We start from the raw sequence: 21,505 nt of genomic DNA, 5'->3' as shown, positions 1-21,505 counted from the left end.
TGTGTGCATGTTGTTTTATGCATTTTCAAAACGTTTTCCGCATCAACAATTCAGATTCAGATTCAGCTGCAGCTACAGTTTTAGCCTTAGTTTCAGTTTTAGTTTTAGTTTTAGTTTTATTAACATATGCCGCTCACAAATTTCGAACAACTATAAAGCAGCTGCATGTTTTTTATGCCATAGTGAAAAGTTTTACCATTTCAATTGCTTTCATACAGCTAGTTTTTTTTATATATATATTTCAGATTTTTTGCTTGATTTTTCATTTTATTTTTCGTCTGTTTTATCGAGCTTATAATAAAAAAGGAAACATTTCAAGTGCATATAATTTGGTGATCGCAGTGCACGGTTTTTCACTGTATGAGTGTGTGCCCCTGTCTCTGTGTGCGTGTGTAAATTTTTGGCATTTTTGCAACTTTACTTGCTAAACTATTTGAAAATTTTCATGCTGCGCTTGACGGCGCATAAAAAACGCGCACAGGAGTAGGTGAGGCGGTTAGCAGGCAGTCGCTGTCGGGCAAGCAGCTAGTGCTAAAGAGAAGGCAGCAACAGGACGACAGTGGCAAAGGCTTTGTTGGTTCAATAACCAAAAGAAAAACAAAAAGAAAAACTAAAACGACACGAAACGAAACCAAACAATCCCTGACTAGACGCTAGGCAACCGCCTGTCGATGCAGGGCTCTATGAAGGTTTGTAGTCGTGGCGTTGACGGCGCTGGGGCTGGCGGTGGTGGTGGTGGGGGTGGGGATGAAGGCACAATTCTTTACTATGGTGGCGCCATCGGCGATTGGACGCAGCGCATTGCCAGTCTGCAGCCGACAATCGACCAGAGCGTTGCCACCATGTACGGCCGTTTGCCGGGCTCAAATAATGCGAACAGCAATGCGTCTGGCGTCGCTGGTGGTGGCCAGTGCCATGAACGTATGAAAATTGGCTTCTGCACGGATCTGGACAAATCGGTGTTGGTTAACAATTTCGAGAAGCGCGGCTGGAATCAGGTGAGCGGCGACGACGACTGGCATTTCTATTGGGCCGGCGTGCAGACGTGCCGGAACATCTTCAGCGTCGACAGTGGATATCGCATGCACGACAATCAGATCATCAATCACTTTCCCAATCACTACGAGCTGTCGCGCAAGGACTTGCTGGTGAAGAACATCAAACGCTATCGCAAGGATCTCGAGCGGGACGGCAATCCGTTGGCCGAGAAAACCGAATCGAACAACTCGAGCGGCACGCGCTATCTCTATTTGGACTTTGTGCCCACGACTTTTGTGCTGCCCGCTGACTACAATATGTTCGTCGAGGAATATCGCAAGTTTCCCCTGAGCACTTGGATAATGAAGCCGTGTGGCAAATCGCAAGGTGCTGGCATCTTTCTCATCAACAAGCTGAGCAAGCTCAAGAAATGGTCGAGAGAGGCCAAAGGACCCTTCCATCCACAAATCGCCAAGGAATCGTATGTCATCTCGCGCTATATAGATAATCCCTTGCTGATCGGTGGCAAGAAGTTCGATTTGCGCCTCTATGTGCTCGTCGCCTCGTTCCGTCCGTTAAAGGCTTATCTCTTCAAGCTGGGCTTTTGTCGCTTTTGCACCGTTAAATACGACACGAGCGTCACGGAGCTGGACAACATGTACGTCCACCTGACCAATGTGAGCGTACAGAAACACGGCGGGGAGTACAACACGTTGCACGGCGGCAAATGGTCCGTTCAGAATTTGGCGCTCTATTTGGAGGGCACACGCGGCAAGGAGGTGACGGATCGTCTATTCGGCGCCATCTCCTGGCTGATTGTGCATTCGCTGCGCGCCGTGGCGCCGGTCATGGCCAGCGACCGACACTGCTTCGAGTGCTATGGCTACGATATAATCATCGACAACGCACTGAAGCCCTGGCTAGTGGAGGTGAATGCCTCGCCCTCGCTCACATCCACCACGGTCAACGATCGCATACTCAAATACAAACTCATTGATAATATATTATCGGTGGTGCTGCCACCGGACGGTGTGCCCGATGTGCGCTGGAATAAGATGCCCACTACGGATGCCATGGGCAACTTTGAGCTGCTCATCGACGAGGAGCTGGCCGCTCATGACGAAGCGCAGAATAACAGCAACAGCTCCTCGCACGCCAAGTCCTCAAGGCTCGGCAGCCGCTGGAAGTGACGAAGGTAACCGCGAGCCGAGCTCCGTCGCTTGGTTCAAATGTGAGTGGAGCGCAATAGCTGCTTGTCATTGTTTTCATTGAGTCCGAAAAGAAGTTGGTGTTCCGTCTAATAAACGTTTACTTTAAGCATTTTTTCAGTTGATCAAAATATCATAATTATGCAGATTCTGTAGCTGAAATATTTTAGTATTCTAGCTTTGCCTAGGAAGCTGTGGAGTACAAGTTTTTGTTATTTCATAAACTAAAACTAGTTTTGTTTTTAAATCTTTAAAGTATTCTATGTACGTCATTTATATATTCTGCTTTAGTCTCATCAGAAATCTGCTTCATATTCTTTTAAGCACTTCAATTGCCCTGCTCACGCACTTACCCTTCTCTGGATTGCTCCACGGCTTGTTGGCATACTCATCCAGGAGTAAAGTGCCCCGCTCGATGCTCACGCTGCGCTGATTGACATGCATGCGCGTCTCCTGTTCGCCGCGCACAATTGCCACCTGTATGCTCTTCAGGTTGCCCATCAGTGTCTCGTCTTGCAGCGTTAGATTGACAATCTCGTCGCCATAGTTATAGAGGAAGACAATTTCGCGCGCTTGACTAATGTAGAGGTGCACAAAGTTGTTGTAGTGATCGTTGGCATATAGCACCAGGGAGTTGGTGTCGTAGGTGCGCAGATTGATCAAGAGGTTCTGGCTCAAGATGCCCTTCAGCATCTCCCGCTCGCCTTCAATGCCATGCAGCAGTATAGCTGGCGTGGCTCCGACACTCAGATAGTTGCGCATTAAAAACGATTCGCGGTTGATAAATGTCAGCGCCTTCTCATTGATGTCTGCAAGCGTTCAAGATTAGCGAAAAGTTACATTTTATATATAAACCTGTCTCACTTGTCTCGCAGAACTCGCCGATGTGTGCCCACGGATTGTTGCAGACACACTTGAAGCTGCTCCACAGCTCCTTGCACTGAGCGCCATTGCGGCAGGGCGATGGCACACAAGACGGCTTGCAGTCCTTGATAATCTCCGACAGGTGCACAGACATATAGCTGTAGATGTCGAGTATTTCGCCATTGACCACCAGGCCGCGGAAGCAGCCGATGAGGCCCGCCTTCACAGACAGCTTCTTCAGCAGGTCGCTGTCGAAAAGAGAGCAAGCAGAAGCAGATTGAATGAGGATTATGTGTTATTAAGTAGCGAGCTGGTCATAACTATTCAATAAGCTGGTCAAAGCGCAAACAAATATATTCTCGTGACGCTTTTCCACCTGTTCGCAACTTTGCGCCGACTTTATGCAAATGAATTGTGGAACTGCTGCTGCTGCTTCATGTTGACGTTGTCGCGACGCCTTTGGCTTTTCACAATTTTCCACGTTTTGGGCAAATCGATGCGGACGCAACGGACAGCCTTTGGGCCGAGAGATTTTTCCCTACCCAAACGTCTACAACTTTATTCATCCATTGCTGGTTTATGCGACTTTTTGAGTCAATTTATTTTCTTCTTAACTGCTGCAAATGCGCTTGAAAAGGGAAAGTTGATAGCCGTTTGAGCTTTTGAGTATATTAATAGACTATAACTTTATTAAGATTTGTATATTTTAATATTTACTTCTTATTAAGATGTGAATTACAGAACTCTAGAAGCTTCAAACGAGTTTTTACCATTGCAATTTTTCTATTTCAATTTTTTTCTAACTTAGTTAAAGATTTGCTCATAATTTATGAAACTTTTTAATAGGAAATATGGTTAGTTAAATTAATTTCTAGTTAGACTTTTTAGTTGCACTTTTCTTTCTTTACTCATTGAAATTTTGAAAGTTAATGATTTGAATTATGCAGCATTTTTGAGTATAAAATATGCTAAATTTATTTTAGCCAAATTCTAGTTGTAATATTCTAGTTGAATTTTTGTTTATTTTTTGTTTTTTTTTTTTTTATTTTTTTTTTTAATTTATTTGAATCTATTTTAATAAGGCATTTCTAGTTAAACTTTACGTTTCACTTAATACTCTTTACTAATTTAGCTTATATCTATTCCCTCTTAATATTTGTTTTCATATCTTTAGTTTGACTTTTTCACATTTAATTTAATACTTTTAACTCTAGATAGGGCATCTAAACTTTGCTTTAATTTCTTGACCGTTTTCCAGCACACTTCTTGCTCCCTCTCTCTCTACTCTCTCCCTCTCCTTTTACTCATTTTTTAGCGTTCAGCAATTTGCAAGTTTCGTTCGCTTTCAGCTTACGTTTTTTTTTGCGCACCGAATCCTTACCCTTGATTTTCTTGCTGCAGCGTTTTGCTTTCCCCTTTTCGTAGCCAACAATGAATTGGCCAATAAAATCTCAAGTGTAAGCTTTTGAAAATTAAAGTGGCGGAAATGTCTTGTTTATACGCGTTCGGCGGCAACTCCAACGCAGCAGCAGCAGCAACAACAACAACAGTGAAAAGTTGCTCAAAAAATGTCTTTCTAAATTATGTAAATTTCATTAGAAGTCGCCGCAGTCGCAGACGCCCTCGCTGAATGTTGTCTGCGCTCAAAGCTCTAAGTAAAATTAAAATTCTTGTTTTAAATAAAAGAAATTCCCAACTTTCAACTTTCAACTCGCATTGGGGTTTTTTCTTCTCAACTTTCGTATACCCAGCAAAGTGAGATGTGTAAAGGGCTATTTAGCAAGGGCACAGAAGGATTCTTGAAAAGGACAAGGCACACTTGATACTTGGCACTTGGCTATCTGGTTATTGGCTTAAGTATGTGAATCAGCAATGAATCTCATTTGTAGGAATGATTTGTAATTTTTTTCAAATTATAATATCCTGAACTGCCTTCTTGTTGACAGTTTCAAGAATAGACCCACAGAATAATTGTAGTATACGTAAAAAGAAATCTAAGAACACTTCTTATATAAGTTAGGCAAACAAGTAACTCACGATTATTATGTTAACTAGAAACTTAGTTACTGAAAAAATTCCATTTTTTTAATTAAGAGTAAAAAGGAGTAAGAGTAAGCTTCAGTTGTGTGCATACATGGAGTATCGACACTCATGTATACATCAAAGAGGCGAGATGTATTAAACCATGAAAGATACAAGCAAATGCTATAATGATCTATATATATATACATGGCATATAGCGTTTTATATATCATTCAAATTTCATATATTCCCAAGTCTAAATACTTTGTCAAACATTTAAGCGCCTATAACAACACGTTTTAAATAAATAAATATTAATATATATTAATAATAAAAAAAAAAAAACACAACAAAGCATAACAAAAGCTGCTATATTTCACAGTTCTTTACAGGGTATTTGGCAGTCAATCACCATGCACACTTCACCCACTCAATCCCACTTTTATTTTCATTTTTGTTGCGATTTCTTTTCACTTTGTCGCCGCTTTTGCCTGTAATTGTTTGCTAAGTTGTGTAATTGTTCTTTAAGCGCTAAAACTTATTGAATGATGCCAAACGAATTGGCCGGCAGGCAATAAACGGCAAGAGTCCTTGGGCCGTAGCGGGTCCTTTGCCTAATTGCAATCAGCAGCTTTTAAGCTGGGCCGAGCTATTAAGTCATTAGTTTTTCTGTAGCATGTGCGGCATGCTACATGTGTGCATGTGGCACATGTTAATTTTGCTGTAGTTGTTTCTGTTTCTTTTTTTTTTGCTTTTTTTTATATATTTTTTGTGTGTGTTGCACACTTTTGAGCTCTCAACGTCAACAGCAGGCAGACAGGCATTGCGCATACGACGCGTGCAGCGCGCTTGAGGGTGGCTGTAAAATGAAATTTAGCGTTTTGCCTTGCAAATGATGTGCCGTGTGACTGGCTGACACTTGGCTAAAAGGATTTGCACGCTGGCTGGCGGCCAAAAAATGGGTGAAATAAAAACGAGATTGCACAAAATTAACGGCAATAAAATGAAAGAAATTTGACAGCCTATAGAGTGAAAGGGAGAGGGAGAGTGTGAGCATAGCGCAGCTATGTGCAGGCGGAAATCCTATTAACGTTGCAAACGCGCAAAGTGCGAAGCAATTAAGAATTTATTTAACACCGTCACAAGCAATTAAGCACTTTTCATTCATTCATGGCTGCGCTGCGACACACACGCCAAACACACACGACAGACGACACCAAGCGGCGGGCACCGTGCGGACAGAAGGGACAGAAATCGGACAGTGACACAATTTTCCCAATGGCAACCGCCGCCTGTCCGGTTGTCCCGTTGCCTGCTGTTTGGGGCCAAATAATTCGCATATTTGGCACGCCAGTTGTCTGCATTCTGGCAATGGCATCGGCATCGGCATCGGCATCGGCATCTGGCTGCATCCGTCGCATAATCGATGGCCATGCAAATGATCAACAGGACACTAGCGGTTCTTGCTGCTGCTGTTTCTAAATAACATGACATGCGGCATCGCTGTCCAAAAGCAAAAAAAAACAGCCGATTACAGCCATCATTAGCGAGCCTTCTCATTGTAGTCGGCTAACATTTTGGCAAGTAAATTGTTTTATTAAAGCTTAAACAACAAGTAGTTTAATGATTTCTGTTGCCTGTTCAAAGCTTAAAGAGGCCAAAGCCTTAACACTGCAGATGGCTATATTATATGCTAAGCCAATATACTCTTGTAAGCAAGTCTCAAAATAGACTATTTGTACATAAAGATATTAAAATTTAGATTATTTAGAACAAGTTTGGTCTGTGCGTGCCATAGAAATAGTCAAGTCAGCTAGACAAGGCCAAATTAGTTGATGTTTAAGAATAAATGTAGACTTCATGGCATCGATCTCGCCCCTTGCCCCCTGTTACATGCACTTTAATGAACAATTTTCTATTGGCTGCGACAATTAAACTATCTTTTTATGTTGTTCATATTGGAACATGTTGTTGGCGTGTGAAAACCTTATTATGGAAAGGTATTATTAGAGCGGAGATAAGCTGAGCGGCACAGGTGCTATATAAGCACAGTCCATGAGCAGCAAATTGAACGTGTAAAATGATATTCGAGCTGTGGGTTAGAAATAATTGCCTGCTGCTGCTGCTGCTGCTGCTGTTGACTGTCCTTGGCAGCTGTGAGTGCAAGGTGAGCATGTGCAGCAAGTAAATTTCAACTGTGCATCTGATCAGGATACTCGTGCTGCGACATTGGACTTATGAACTGTTGCACGTAAGATCGTACAGCGACGATGAGACTAAGTTGAAGCCGGATTTGCGTATCGAGCGAGTGGGTCGACACCGCCTTGGCGTCTCGGGCACCGTGGACTGGCAATACGATGTGGACAATACAACAATGGTAGTATAGGAATATCTATCAAAAGTGTAGGATTCTAATACTGTAAATCAGATTGAGTTGCTTATTTACCAGAGTCCCAGTGGCACCGAAAGAGACTTCAGGCAATTGCCCTTTGCCGTACCAAAGACAGCTTTCATAACTGTGAAAAGTTATTACGAAGATATCGCATTGGCTAATGGCAGAGATTGTACGAATCTGCCCGAGTTCGAGGGAAATCTATTGCTACCCTGGCCAAGGAACTTGTATACATTCGATATGTGTAATTGCGACAAAGGAAATATACCGGAAATACTAGCGGATGGGGTCTATAAATTTTTGTTCGCATTTTCTGGCGAAGTGGAATGGAACGTGACGTTTTATGTAAATATAAAAACGAAGTTAATATAAGAGTGGACGATAGAAATTTTATAAGTTATTAAGCGCTGATACAACTGATTAAAACAAGATCAGAATTGAGATAAGGAATTGACTTTGATAAGCAAATACATTTTGAATTTCACTTTTTATCTATAATATTCTTGTATATGTAATATTCTTTACCTTGGGGCACTTAAGTGCAACCTCTACTTAATTAATTAGTTGAAAAGGCATCGCCGTAATAAGATCAATAAAGCTGTTTTCCTGTAAATTGTTATACATCATATTGAGCAGAGTCTGTCTCACAAGGGATTAATTGAAAACCCATCAGTTGGCTCTCACTCTCTTTATCTGCCTCCGCCTTTCGCTGTCTCTCTCCCAACTTTAATGTGTCCCGCTGCATTAAGGTAAAGTCTCATCCTGTCTGCGTCAATATGTTGATTAACTCATTTATTTATGAGCTCGCACTGATTCCGCTTAATGGCTTACCCTGCAGACCGCTCACAGCAGCAGCAGCAGCAGCAGCGGCAGCAACCTTGTCGTTGGCCTTATACGACTCAAGTACATCAATATTTGCATACCCTGTAAACAGCGCGTTGACAAACGTTCCCAGAGTTTATTCAACAATTTAGCTATTTGCTTGCCTGCTCTGTATTTTGTACTCTAGTTGACGTTGCTTTAAATATTTATGTAGATTTTTGCAAATTTGGTTTTGTTTTTCTTTTGCTATAGAAACGCAAATACTCTTTATTAAAACCGTTTATTTTTTTAATTTGATTTTTTTATATGCATTTTGCATGAGCATTTAAAATCGTTTATGAATTTTTTTAGTTTCTGTTTGCAAAGCTAGAAATATTTAGTTTTTAAATGCCAATTATATAGACTGTTTATGTTTTAGAATATTTTATATCCAATATATTTATACTACATCTAATAGCCTTAAGTCTTAAAGCATCTACAGGGTATGTTCAAGTCCAGTTACTATAAAATGTCTTCTTTACATTATATATTTTATAATTTTAATTATATAGAAATTTTCTATAATTTTTAAAATATTTTTTGAAGCCTTCAACCTTATGCAGAGTATGTCATAGTCGAGTCGTTTAAGCGCACTTGCCGCCACTTCTTTTTTTCTTTGTATTCCATGTAGTCGGGCTTGTAATTCTCGTGTGTTTTTTGCTGTAGCCATTTCTCTGTATTTCTTTTTACTTTTGGATAAATAAATTGAACTCCATAATTGGCCAACTGAAAGGAGCTCGGCTCGGCTCGACTCCCGATTGGGTTATTGGGCTTGGTTGTGTCGGCGGGGTCTATATAAAGCGCAGCACTTTACCGTTAATTACTCTGCGTGTTTACCGCTCATCGAAATTTTATGAATGGTTCCCGGGTCGGTGGCTCTCGTGGGTTTGAGGTTAAGTGCAAATGTGTACACATTTTCTGCTTATTATATATCTCATTTCCAACTTTCTTCTTTTTTTTTTTTAAATTTTATTTTGCACATTTTTAATAATTAAACAGACACACTCGCACACACATACTCGAAATGTTAAGTATTTCAGACCAAAAAATTTCCTTCCTCTCGCTACATTCTATCTATGAGTGTGCACAACTGTCTGTCACTCTATGTGTGTGTGTGTGTGTGTGGTGTGCGTGTGTTTGCCCGCAAAAAAAAAAACTTTATAAATTATGCCAATCAAGCATAAGCACGTTTTAAGTGCGCCAAACTGCCAAAGGGGGAAAACGCGTCGCTACTCAAAATGGGGATAAAAAACCGAGCGGGCGAGTTGTGGGCGCCACACGCCCTGCTGGCCCCGGCCCTGGCCCTAGCTTGATTATTGATAATGACTTTGAAATGAATTTCCAGCGGGAAGTTAATTTAATTATGGCAATTCTTTTGAAGCGAGTACTTTGCGGATAAAAACAGCATCCACAGCTTCCATCTATGTTTTGCCAGCGCCAAGTTGCCTTAGCAACAGCAGCAGCAAGTGAATTACAGAATTCAAAATGTTTTGATTAATGATTATATAATATGCTTATATACATATATAAATTATAAGCTTTTTCGTAGCTTAAGCTGCTTAAGCTCACTTAAAAGTCCTGCACTTGCATTAAGAACCGATTCCAAAAGTGATAATGCAATTTTCCTACTCAATATAATATTTCTAATTTTTCAGCTTGAAAGTATTTATACTAAAGCATAATCAACTAGTTGCCAGTCTAATTGCTAGCCACGCCCTCAACTAAGTCTTGGTTGTTTCAAGCTCGAGAGCCAGACAGTTAGCTGTCCCTTGGGCTAGACTGTGGCTGCCTTTGAGTGTCTTTGATGACCCGACTGGGTTGTCGGGTAGCTGGTTTTGTCCATTTAGTCGCGCGTTTATAATTAAAACGTAATTGCCGCAATAAATTGCACAGACCGCAATGGCCAATGGGCAATGGCCAATGTGAAGCAAATGGTGACCATTCGAGCGCATTCGCGAGTTTTTGTACTGCGGTTATTATTACAGCTGCTGCTGCTGCGTTGCAAGCAGCAATAAAAACGATTGGGAATGCGAGTGGCCCATTCCGGAGCTGATTACATTTAAAGCCCCGCACTCTTCGGCATACTATATCAAAGGCTATACTCACAATGTGGCGCCACCGATGTACATGCTGCCCTCGAACGGTCCAAATTCCTCCTCGGGCAGCAGGTCGAGCATCTGGTAATCGGTGTTTATCATGAAGCGCACATGATATTGATTATAGTCTATCCATATTTTATGCCATTCGCCGCCATTTAACCTGAAAGCAATCCAAATAGATATATCATTGACTTTGGCTAATAACTAGAAGAGGCAGAGGAGCAAGAGTCTTAGCTAAATTACTTTATTTTATGTGAGAAATCTAATAAGTTTTTCAAGTTTAAAAATTGATTGATAAACGTTAATGAAGAGTCCGAGAGACAAGCTTGAACTTGGAAGAAGTGAGCCAATCTATGGAGCTATGAGCTTATCATCGATCATCAGTCAATCCATCAGTCAGAGAGTCAATCAGTTATAGAGCCGATCTCTTCGAGCGACTTACCTGCGATGCGAGTTAATCACCAGCTCCCGTGTGGTGCCCGTGCTTAGCGTAAAATTGAACGTTAGCTGGTAGTCGCCAGTCAGGGCCACCATGAACGAAGGATAATGCGCCCGAATGGGCGGTTGGAACAGCAGAATGGCCTTCTCGCCTGTGGTGCGGAATGAGAAGGCAATATCGCCCTTGCGCCAGCCGGGCACCTCAATATACGACTGTGATGTGGTAAAGGTGACCACATACTTTTGGGTATCTGTGTGCAAGAGCGAGAGAGAGGGTCAGAGCATAGGCATTATCCGGCTGTGGCCAGCAACTCACTTGTCTCCACGCATTCGAGTGGACCCAGCGTGATGCGGCCCTGGGCCTCGTCGTCGAGGTCTTTCTGCTGCAGGAAATACATGTTGGTGATGCCCAAACTGTGCGGTTCCTGGTAGTAGCCCTCATCCGAATTCCATTTGTTCTCCTTCACATCGCAGTTGCATGATTGATTCGGGTCCACGCACGTCTTGTTGACGGAGCACGGGCAAGCGCCTCTGCGAGCATAGCCGCGTAACGGGTTAGAGAAGTCCGAGCAAAAAAAATGGGGCAAATATATTACCAAAAAAAAACCAAAAATAAAAAAGAAAACTGAAAAAAGCTAGCCTAGCATACATTTGCATGCATTGTCGACAGGACTGACGGCAATTTGACGAGTCCACTTTGAATGGGATTTGAGGGTCTGGCCACTTGACCAGGGTTAGTTTTTCCTGTCTCCATATATTTGCGTACACTTAAAGCGAGCATACCGCTTGCTAGACTGCATTGATCACCAACTAATTGCTTAAGGTGCAACTCTCTAAAGGATATAACTGTCTCCTTGGGTACATGTTTTTGTGTCTGCTTCCGTTTTAGCTGCACTATAAGCTAGTCCATGCCTGGGCAACAAACAAACAAACGATGCTGTCAAATTTTGAATGAGTAAAGACCAAACTACGATCCAATGATGGATGGCCCAACGGGCTGCCTGGCCACAAACGCACACGTCAAACCGAAAGGAAAAACAAAAAGAAAAAGAAGGAAAATAACAACAAATATGAGAGGAAAAAAGACTGAAAGCAAACTCTTTTTTTTCTATGCGCTATACCCACTAGAAAAGGATAGATTAGGGATATGGGGTAGTAAAGAGAACTTTTTGAGGAGATCTAGGCGAAAAGCTAGGGAGCTGAGTGTAGCTATAGTATTTTTTGTCTCTCGAACTCAGCTCAAAATATGCCTGAAGATTGAGAAATAAGCACATTTAAATATAATTTATAAGCTTATCAAATATTTTTTTAAATAGATAACAAATTTAAAGCAATGAGTGGAAGAAGAACAGACGCTGCCTAGTCATGTATGCACATGAATATATATAAAGCAACTTATATACCTAGCTATATTTAACATAACTTTTTAAAGCGTATTTGCCAGTCGCCTACTTCAGTGCTATGCCCACATGGTCAGCCTTTAACACACACTCTTTCAGTCTTCCACACACTCACAATTTGTTGGTTTGGAATTGTGCTAAAGCGCATTTTGATATTTCTGACTGTAGCCAAGCAGAAAGCCATTCGTTCAAAGCAGTTGCACAGGACATGAACAAAAAATAAAGATCCTCCAAAAAAAAAGGCAGAGAATCGAGTGCTGTTTAGGCTCCAGAATTGATTTAGTGAAAGCGGAAATTAGTGACGCAGACCGAAACGAAACAAAAACAACAACAAAAAGTCGAGTTAAAATTGCTGGCAGCAGCTGTTGCCTCCTTTAGCTGTGCATGATGTATTGTCAAAGTCCTAAAGGACAGCCAACCTGCCCCACCTGCCCTTCTGCTATCTTTCATCTGTTTGAGCTTTGGCAGCGGCGCAAAGAAATTAGGCGTAAAGACTAAATTTGTGCACAAAGTCATTCATTTTAAAAAGGCAGCCATAAGAAAAATTACCCAAAAGTTGAAAAAGAGTTGTTCGACAATATGGCGGCTGTACACACACACACACACCCACACACATACGCAGGGAGACACCAATACACAGATAGAGCATATGAGTGAGGCGCAGTCATAAACCTTATTAGCGCTGAGCCGGAAACATATTTGCCCGACATAAATACAATTCAGCCTTTTATGCCCACACACACAAACCAATACACACACACACACACACATGTATGTATGTGTGTGTGTTTATGCTTGGCTCTTGTTTTGCACTTTTGCAATTTTGTATTTTGCCTCATATGTTTTTGCGTTTGTATTTGCCATAAACTTTTTCGTGCCTCTTAATATACAATTCCCAATGCGTTGGGCATAATGGCTGGATTGTTCAGATGGTGCTTATAAGGAATTCGAGTTAGCTTCTTTTATATTGCAAATACATAAGTGGAAATAAAAACGAATATAATAAAATTATAATGATGATGGAATTTATATGATAATAATGATGATGATGACGAAGAAAATAAAAGTGTTAAAAGTGATAATAATATTTAATCAAATAATGATAGGGATAATGTACAAAATAATGATAATGATAATTATGAATACTGACTAATGATAATGATAATGAATAATAATAATGAAAACTGGTAATAAATAATTAAAATGAGCAATGAAAAATTATAAATAATAATAATAATCAATAATAATAATGAATAATAATAATGATAATGATAATGAATAATAATGATGACTAATGATAATGAGTAATAATGACGATGAATAATGATATTGACTAATGATAATGAATAATAATAATGAGTAATGATAATAATAATGAATAATGAATAATGAATAATGAATAATGAATAATGTATGTAATATAATATATGATGACTAATGATAATGAGTAATAATGATGATGAATAATGATATTGACTAATGATAATGAATAATAATAATGACTAATGATAATGAATAATAATAATGAGTAATGATAATAATAATGAATACTGATAATGAATAATGTTGATGAGTAATGATAACGAATCATGATAATTACTAATGATAATGAATAATAATAATGAGTAATGATAATAATGAGTGATGAATGATAATGAAACATAATAATGACTAATGATAATGAATAATAATAATAAGTAATGATAATAATAAGGAATAATGATAAATATAAAGCTAATGACAATAAGACTTATATAGATAGTCATTGTCATTGTCATTGTAAGATAAGAAACTATGATAACATATGTTTCTACCAATAATTCTTGTGACTATTCTAATGCTAATCTTTGGACTGAGTCTAAAGACACTGATCATGTAGATAGTGCTACTGCTAATGCTAGCGCAGATTCTAAAGATAATAATAGTGATAATTGATATGATTTTAAGCAAGGAAAATAATAGCATAAATCTATCAAAAGAGTATTTAAATTTCGACTATTCGAGCTTTTGCTTCATGCTCATGCAACATTCGCTCGGGTTTTCAGCGTCATAAAATGTTATGCTCCAATGAATAGAAACAAATGCTACACACATATAACTTAGTCAAGGGATTTTGCGGGTGCGGAAGCAGAGTCAAGAGCCATGGCCCATGGGCAAAGAGTATCCGACGCTAAGAAGTAGGCAACAGTTTAGTGCGTACACATATGAAAAATCAAATTTGAAGAGCTAAGCCAACAGCAGGCGGTCACTCGATGCTGGCCAGCAGCAGGCCGAACAGCATGACAAATTACGTAACTGGCATAGAACGCACACAAACACACACACACAAATGCACAATTGATGCAAGAGCCTGTGGCATAAAGATGACAATTGTAGACATGACTTGAGAGTTGAACCCTGCTTGCAGTTGCTGTCGCAATCGCAGTCGCATTCGGCGTTGTTGTTGCAGCTGACACAAATCGAAGCATTATGAAAGCGAGCGTGTGTGGGGGCAGTGGGTGTGCGCCTGCCTCACACAGGTTGTGGGCTGCTATCCCGTGTGAATAAATATGTCAGTTAGCATTAAGTGTAGGCCTAGGCGCTTATATTATGCATGTTCGAGCAATTAATTTAAGTTTCGTTTACATTGGAAATGAAAGGGACGAAGTCACGAGAGGGCAAAGGTCTTCTAACTATGGCCAGTTGCCCAACTGCTGAGCTGCCAGCAGTTTGAAATGAAGGATTTATACTGTTGTATTACCGCACGTACACACTGAGCGAGCGAGCTATCCACTGGAGCAGAACGGGCCACACAATGCACAGTGGCAGACCAACAAGTTAAGCAAATAGACTGCAACATTAATTGTGTGGCATGCGGTGCACCAGGCAGGGGCAGCAGTAGATGCACAAGTAGGCGCATACCAGCAACAATTTGTGCATAGCACTGGACGCTAGCCAAGCAGGGCACAGTGGTTGGGCCGGAAAATATGAGATCGTAAAGTCAATATATGAAAATTGATATTTTTACATGAATTTCAATGATACTGACGTAAATACTTAAAGCTATCTAAATTTCGGATTAATATCAACTGTTTTATATAATAATTTGTCCCACTGTGCAGCTCATATATCAGTGCAGAAAACCTAAGAAATATTAATGAAGCTTAGCCATGACTGCACTATTCCCTCCACTATTCTTTCTACTCGCCCCACTGTGCATCGCCAAATTGGTGGCACGCGGCACACGCACTTAAATCACAAAAGTCAATATATGAAAATTGATATTTTTACATGAATTTCAATGATACTGACGTAAATACTTAAAGCTATCTAAATTTCGGATTAATATCAACTGTTTTATATAATAATTTGTCCCACTGTGCAGCTCATATATCAGTGCATAAAACCTAAGAAATATTAATGAAGCTTAGCCATAACTGCACTATTCCCTCCACTATTCTTTCTACTCGCTCCACTGTGCATCGCCAAATTGGTGGCACGCGGCACACGCACGTAAATCACAAAATGCCACGCAATGACATTTTGAGCTGAGCTGTGTAGGGGAAGGGAGATCGCTTACCTCTTGACATTGCCCAGAAAGTCGACAGTGAGATTCTTGGCGGACGACGTAAACCAAGTGGCCGAGTGCAGCTCCAGCTGGGCGCGATAGCAATCGTATTTGATGTACTGCGTACAGTAGAGCGAATGTGATATCAGCTCCTGCAGCATGTGGGGTGAGAACTCTCTGTAGCGTATGTTGAAGCTAAAGTCCGTTTCACGCGCTGACCTCACATCCACTTGGCTGGGCAAATTATGTTCCACAATTGTTTTCGTCGCATTCTCCAAGCTCTGGAAGTCGCACTTGACATGGGCAGGCGGAAATACGCCATTGCCATCGATATCAATTAGGTAGACATCGGATTTGGTGAAGCCCAGTAGAGCCAGCTCCTCGCAGGTCTTGCGGTACTTGGTGAAATGGCAATTCTTGCCAATGTAGCCCGTGTGCTTGCAGTCGCAGGTGACACGATCGTCCTTTACGAAGCACTTGCCGCCATGCTCACAGGTGTTTGGGCGCTTGCACGGATCAATGTAGTTGCAATTGTCGAGAGCCACCTCGCCGACGACACGCTCCGTTTTGACCACATGCCGCGGCTCAATCAAATGGCCGTTGATCTCGATATCGCGAATGCAGCCGACCAGGCCCATTGCCGCCGACTTGAGGCTGCTGCCAATGATGAGTTTGTCGCCAATGTTGAAAGTCAGCCCGAACATCTGGCTCAGCGTGTGACGATAGTCCACCGTGAAGCGAATCTCGCCGTGCTTGTAGTCCAGCTCGACGCTGTGCCAGGATGTGGCACGATTGATTTTAATCGTTGTCGAGTGGGTAACATTGTTATTGACATCGGGCACAAGATCGAAACTCAGCTTGTCTGAGCTTAACCGTATCTGTGCGGGCGTGTGGTGTGGCATGTGTGTGAGTGCATGCGGCATGGGCGTGTGTGTGTGCGTGTTGGTTGGTTGGCCAGCGACAGCCATTTTGTAATTTCCGTTAGTTTTACATTTCCGGCGCACGTTTTATCGACAGGCAGGGCCGCAGTTGTCATCGACGAATGTTGCACGTTGCACGCAGGTGAGGGCCCCCAGCATTAGCGTGTTACCAAATATTAGTTTTGTCATCGCAGCACATGTAAAATACGCACACACACACACACACATATAGATAGACACACGAGAAAAATACAAAACTCTGTTAGCATTAGAAGTTCAAACTGCAAAATAAATCAAAATTGCCAAATGCCCACAAAATCCACAACGTGTAGCTTACGCACACACACGCACGCACACATACACATTCTCTCACTCACTCACGCACATATTTCAATTTGGCAATGCCTTTGTGCATTAGCATCGCTTAAATCATATAACGCATACGCCATGTAGTCGAGCTGCGGATTTGCACTGAATGCATCAAAATGCGGCATCAAAACCAAATGCGGGCCTGTTAAATTGTTAGCCGACAACAAAATCGAATGTTTGCATTTCGAATGCTGAAGAGGCGCTATGTGGGCGTGCCATTTATGACACGCCCAAGTCCCATTAGAATTAATATGATGCTGGCTGCCTCACTTTCTCTCACTCTCTCCCCCTGTACCTCTCAGTCTCTCTCTCTCTTCTGTGCAAATATATAATTTTGTTTAATTTATGATCGCATTGTTTAATTTAAGCCCTGGCATTAGGCATTTAGCTGCGCTTCTAATATCATTATTTTTAATATGCATTACCATGGCTTAATTTGTATTTGTGTAACTGTAAAGTGTTGTCAGTTGGCATTATATAAAATTGACATAAATTATGTGCAGCACAGAGATGGATAGTTCAGAATTCCACAAAGAAGTTTCGAACTGAACAACTAGCTAAATATGTGAAAAACTATTTTGATTTTCTCTTTAACACTCTGAATTTTTGGTATCAGCTTACTATAACTATAATATAGCTAATGCTTTGTCTGTTGAGTTAGATATTAAGACTAAGCTTCACACATACTAAATATATTAAATTCATTTTAAATATTAAATGTACAATTATTGCCTTAGTTAGACAAAAAAAAAGAGTATAATGCTTACTAGGACTTGAAGCTATTTTCAGCATTTGTGAACTCGAGCTGGTGTCCAGCTGTGAGCAGAGCTTTTTGCATACCCAAATATGTTTCTTTGGATATCTGTTGAGGCTCAGCTATTTCGATCAAGTGCACTTTGGGGTCATTTAAAATTATTTGCGTCGTTAACAAAGAAGCTCCATTACATGCAACGTTCTCTCGGCAAACTACTTCTCAGCAATTGATTTTTCTGGTGCCAGCTGCGTATAATGTTTAGTAAGCCAAGCCTAGGCTTCAAACGTTTTCTGTTTATGCCTTCTTCTTCGAGTTCTTTAAACTAAGAAAACTTTGCTCAAAATGCTTTAACTTACAAAACTTCTAGTCTTTTAGTAGCTTTCAATTTGTAAGATTAATTAAAAATCTTATGGGCTTCTGCTTCTTCTGTGCATTAGCTTAGCAACTGTTAAGTAAGGTATAGTATTTATAAATATGTTTATAGCCAAATTAAGTAATTTTAAAGCTAGAATCAGAGACAAATTGAAAGAAACAAATTAGTTTTGCTTATATACCACTTGCCATCTATTTGTTTTGCTTACACAGTCGAAGCATATTCTGAACAGCTTTCACACAGCCATAAAGTATAGTATTATATTCTTGTTTTTCTGCATATTAAAGACCCATATATATGGCATGTGTGGGTGTGCGGCAGGGTACTTATGTCATATTTATTTGGTATTATTTGCCCGCGCTCTACTTATTGTGAATTGCGCTTTTGCGCTGTGCGTCTGTCGCTATGCAAACTGCCAAATACTAAAATTTTATTGCATATTTCATTAGACTTTTGGCAGCATGTTATATTTTAAAGCAAACAGCCACACACACGCACACACTCGTCCATTTACTGACAATATTTCAAATGGATTTTTTTTTCGTTGCTGTTGTTATTTGACTATTTCGACCATTTGTGCAACTGTCAATAAATTCGATTTTCGATTTGTGATTCGCTATTCGCATTTCGCGATTGGCGATTTGCGATCTGTGCGGGCGTATATACTATATTAGCTTGCTGTTCTCTCTTTTTTTTAGCCACTGTCAATTCAGCGAGTTGACACTTTCTGTTGCCTGCTTTTTGGGCGTTGGTTGGCATTTGAATTTATGAGCTTGGCTAAAAACGCGCAGGTGGTAATTTTGTGGCCAGCGCGACAAACAGTTAATAAATAAATAAATTGTCAGCTAACTGATGCGTTCCTCAAACATGAATGTACATATTAAATGCATATGCACATACAGATAGCAATTGTATTTGTAAATTGTGGAAAAGCGCTCGACCAAGAGATATTATTATTAAAATGTTGCTCTACATATGTGCAATCAATTTCGTATTAATTTGGCGACCAAACATAAATCGTTCGGCAATTTCAATAAGCCAAAAAGCCAAATGAAAAATTATATGGCTTTTCCAAGAACTTAAATATTCATTTGCTGTTACAACAACAGTTTACGAGTTGGTCGAGCAATTTGTTGTGCCGGCAACTGCAGAACCCCAATGCAGCCCCCTCAAGGCATTTCTATTGACATTTGAGTTTATTTTCGGGAGGTCTTTTGCAATCAAAAGCAAGAAAGTCAACAATAAAATGCAAATAAATATTGCAGTTGCACACACACATGCATTGTGTGTGTGCGTGTGTGTGTTTGTTTTTGTTTATATGTTTATTCCCTTAGTGAATTTCGAAAATGTCAAGTAACCAAATAAACGTTCGAGGCCAGGACGTTTGTTTGTTTAAATATAGATAAATGCCACAGCCATTCATACAAATACACACACACGCACACACATACATGCACACGCACGTTGCATAATCAGACGTCTATATGTATGCTTTGCGCTCTTGAAGTGATGGGCATTAAGCTGTTGAGGGCGTTTGCTGTGGCCAGCAATTGAGACACTTTTCTATGCAACGGATTTGCTGGCTTTTGCGCAATTTCGATTGCGCAATCATAATAAATATGCATCATATTCCTTTTCAAATTGTTTTGCACCAAAAGTCATAAATCAATTCGAGAATGAATGAAGACTATGAGAGACAGGCAATTGTGACACTAAAGTGAGACGGATACATATAAGAAAAAAAAGTTTGACAGAGAGTTAGGGGAATATCAAGATATAACAAATTTATTAGGCACACAAAAAAAAGAAAGAAAGACAATATTCAAAGTGAGATAGAAAGAAAGAAAAGGCGTAGAAATAGCGCACAAGTGAGTGAAAATAGACCAAGAAAGAGACAGATAGAGAAAGAGATATATATTTAGAGAGAGAGAGAGAGAGATATAAATAATAATATAAATAAATATAAATAATTTATAGAGGGAGAAAGATCTATATATAAAGGAAGTAAGATATATGTATATATAGAGACAGAACTATATAAAGAGGGATAAAGATATAGACAGAGAAGGACATATATATGGACAAAAAGTGAGCGAGATCTATATATAAAGTGAGCTACAAAAGAAAGTGAAAAGGCTTCAAAAGTGGGTGAAAGAAAAGGATTAACTATGTAAGATGAAGAAATGTGAGAGATAAACATATGATGAACAAGAGATCATAAAAAAGTCAGAGAGCGAGTGGAATTATATGAAAAGTGAGTGAGATACTCAACAGAGCAACAGAGAGAAGAAAAATAAATAAGACAATCTAAATAGTATAACAAAGAAATAAGGACAGCATTTTAAATGAGAGATCAGCATTAGAAAGAGAAAAATTAGTAGAGAAAGCCGGCAAGCAATGAGTGAGTGAAAGAAAGACTCAGTCATGCAGATGACCTAAGTTAAAGGTGCTCAGAAATGAGTATAAAAATATGAGAGTTAGAGTAGGTAATTAGCAGGCATTAAAACTGACCGAGGGAGGGATAAAGCGAGAATGAGGCAAGTGGGAAAGCAACATAATTTAAGAAACTAAATATAGTTGAGTAACACACTCATAGCTACATGTGTGCATGCTATCCAAATTGTTTTCCTCCCTCGGGATATGATTCCCATAACAAATTTCAGCTCATGCTTTTTCCACATTTTACATTTGCCTCTTTTCTCTAGAGGAGAAACTGTTTTGGGGAATGTTGCTGCTGCAAGTTCGCATACTTTGCTTGTTCACACGCCCACGCACACACACAATGCCATTCACACACACACACGCGCACTTACACAAACACTTTGCACACACACTCACACACGTTGTATGTACATTTGATTTGCATTCCGCTTGGCCCCAAAACAAGGTTTGCTAAGTCGTCTTAAGCACACGCTGCACATAACTGTCGACGTCGACGTCGACGTCAACGTCCAGCATACACACTGAGACGGAGTGTGTTTGTGTGTGTGTGTGTGTGCATTTCATAAGCTGGCTGGAATATATATGCTTGAATGCTTCAACGCACACTTACCTCCCAGAAGCCATTTCCGGCGCTGGTCGTGACGTCACTGTAGGCCAACACAGCGCCTGGGCGGCTGCTGCGGAAATCGAATTTAATATTAAATTCTTGGGCATGATTTATGGGCCACCAAATGTGTGATGTCGCAAAGGGATAGGTGATAGGTATGACATTCACTTCGTTCTCAAAGAATTCGGCCTCCAAGACACCTGTAACGAGCAAAAAGTTAACTCACAAATT

General features: G+C 40.3%; 2 protein-coding genes across 4 annotated transcripts in view; one reads left to right on the top strand and one right to left on the bottom strand.

The window, feature by feature from the left end:
- The window catches only part of LOC111599509, a 76,902-nt gene that overhangs the window by 28,358 nt on the left and 27,039 nt on the right, over positions 1-21,505 (bottom strand). For all 3 annotated transcript variants that reach the window (XM_023315173.2, XM_023315177.2, XM_023315184.2), the window contains exons 8-14: positions 21,278-21,474; positions 15,822-16,687; positions 11,179-11,393; positions 10,867-11,113; positions 10,432-10,584; positions 3,051-3,298; positions 2,540-2,995 (exon numbers count right to left, since the gene is read on the bottom strand). In XM_023315173.2, coding sequence (XP_023170941.2) covers positions 2,540-2,995; positions 3,051-3,298; positions 10,432-10,584; positions 10,867-11,113; positions 11,179-11,393; positions 15,822-16,687; positions 21,278-21,474 — 2,382 coding nt within the window. The remainder of the gene's footprint in view (positions 1-2,539; positions 2,996-3,050; positions 3,299-10,431; positions 10,585-10,866; positions 11,114-11,178; positions 11,394-15,821; positions 16,688-21,277; positions 21,475-21,505) is intronic.
- On the top strand, positions 287-2,283 carry LOC111599537 (probable tubulin polyglutamylase TTLL1). The gene has a single exon (XM_023315196.2). The coding sequence runs from the start codon at positions 672-674 to the stop codon at positions 2,166-2,168; it is 1,497 nt and encodes a 498-aa protein (XP_023170964.2). The 5' UTR covers positions 287-671; the 3' UTR covers positions 2,169-2,283.

This window comes from Drosophila hydei, unplaced genomic scaffold, assembly GCF_003285905.1.
Source record: "Drosophila hydei strain 15085-1641.00,03,60 unplaced genomic scaffold, DhydRS2 tig00000283-arrow-arrow-pilon, whole genome shotgun sequence".
Classification (NCBI taxonomy): Eukaryota; Metazoa; Arthropoda; class Insecta; order Diptera; family Drosophilidae; genus Drosophila; species Drosophila hydei.
The sequence above is the reverse complement of the archived record's forward strand: the minus strand, read 5'-3'. Positions and strand labels throughout refer to the sequence as shown.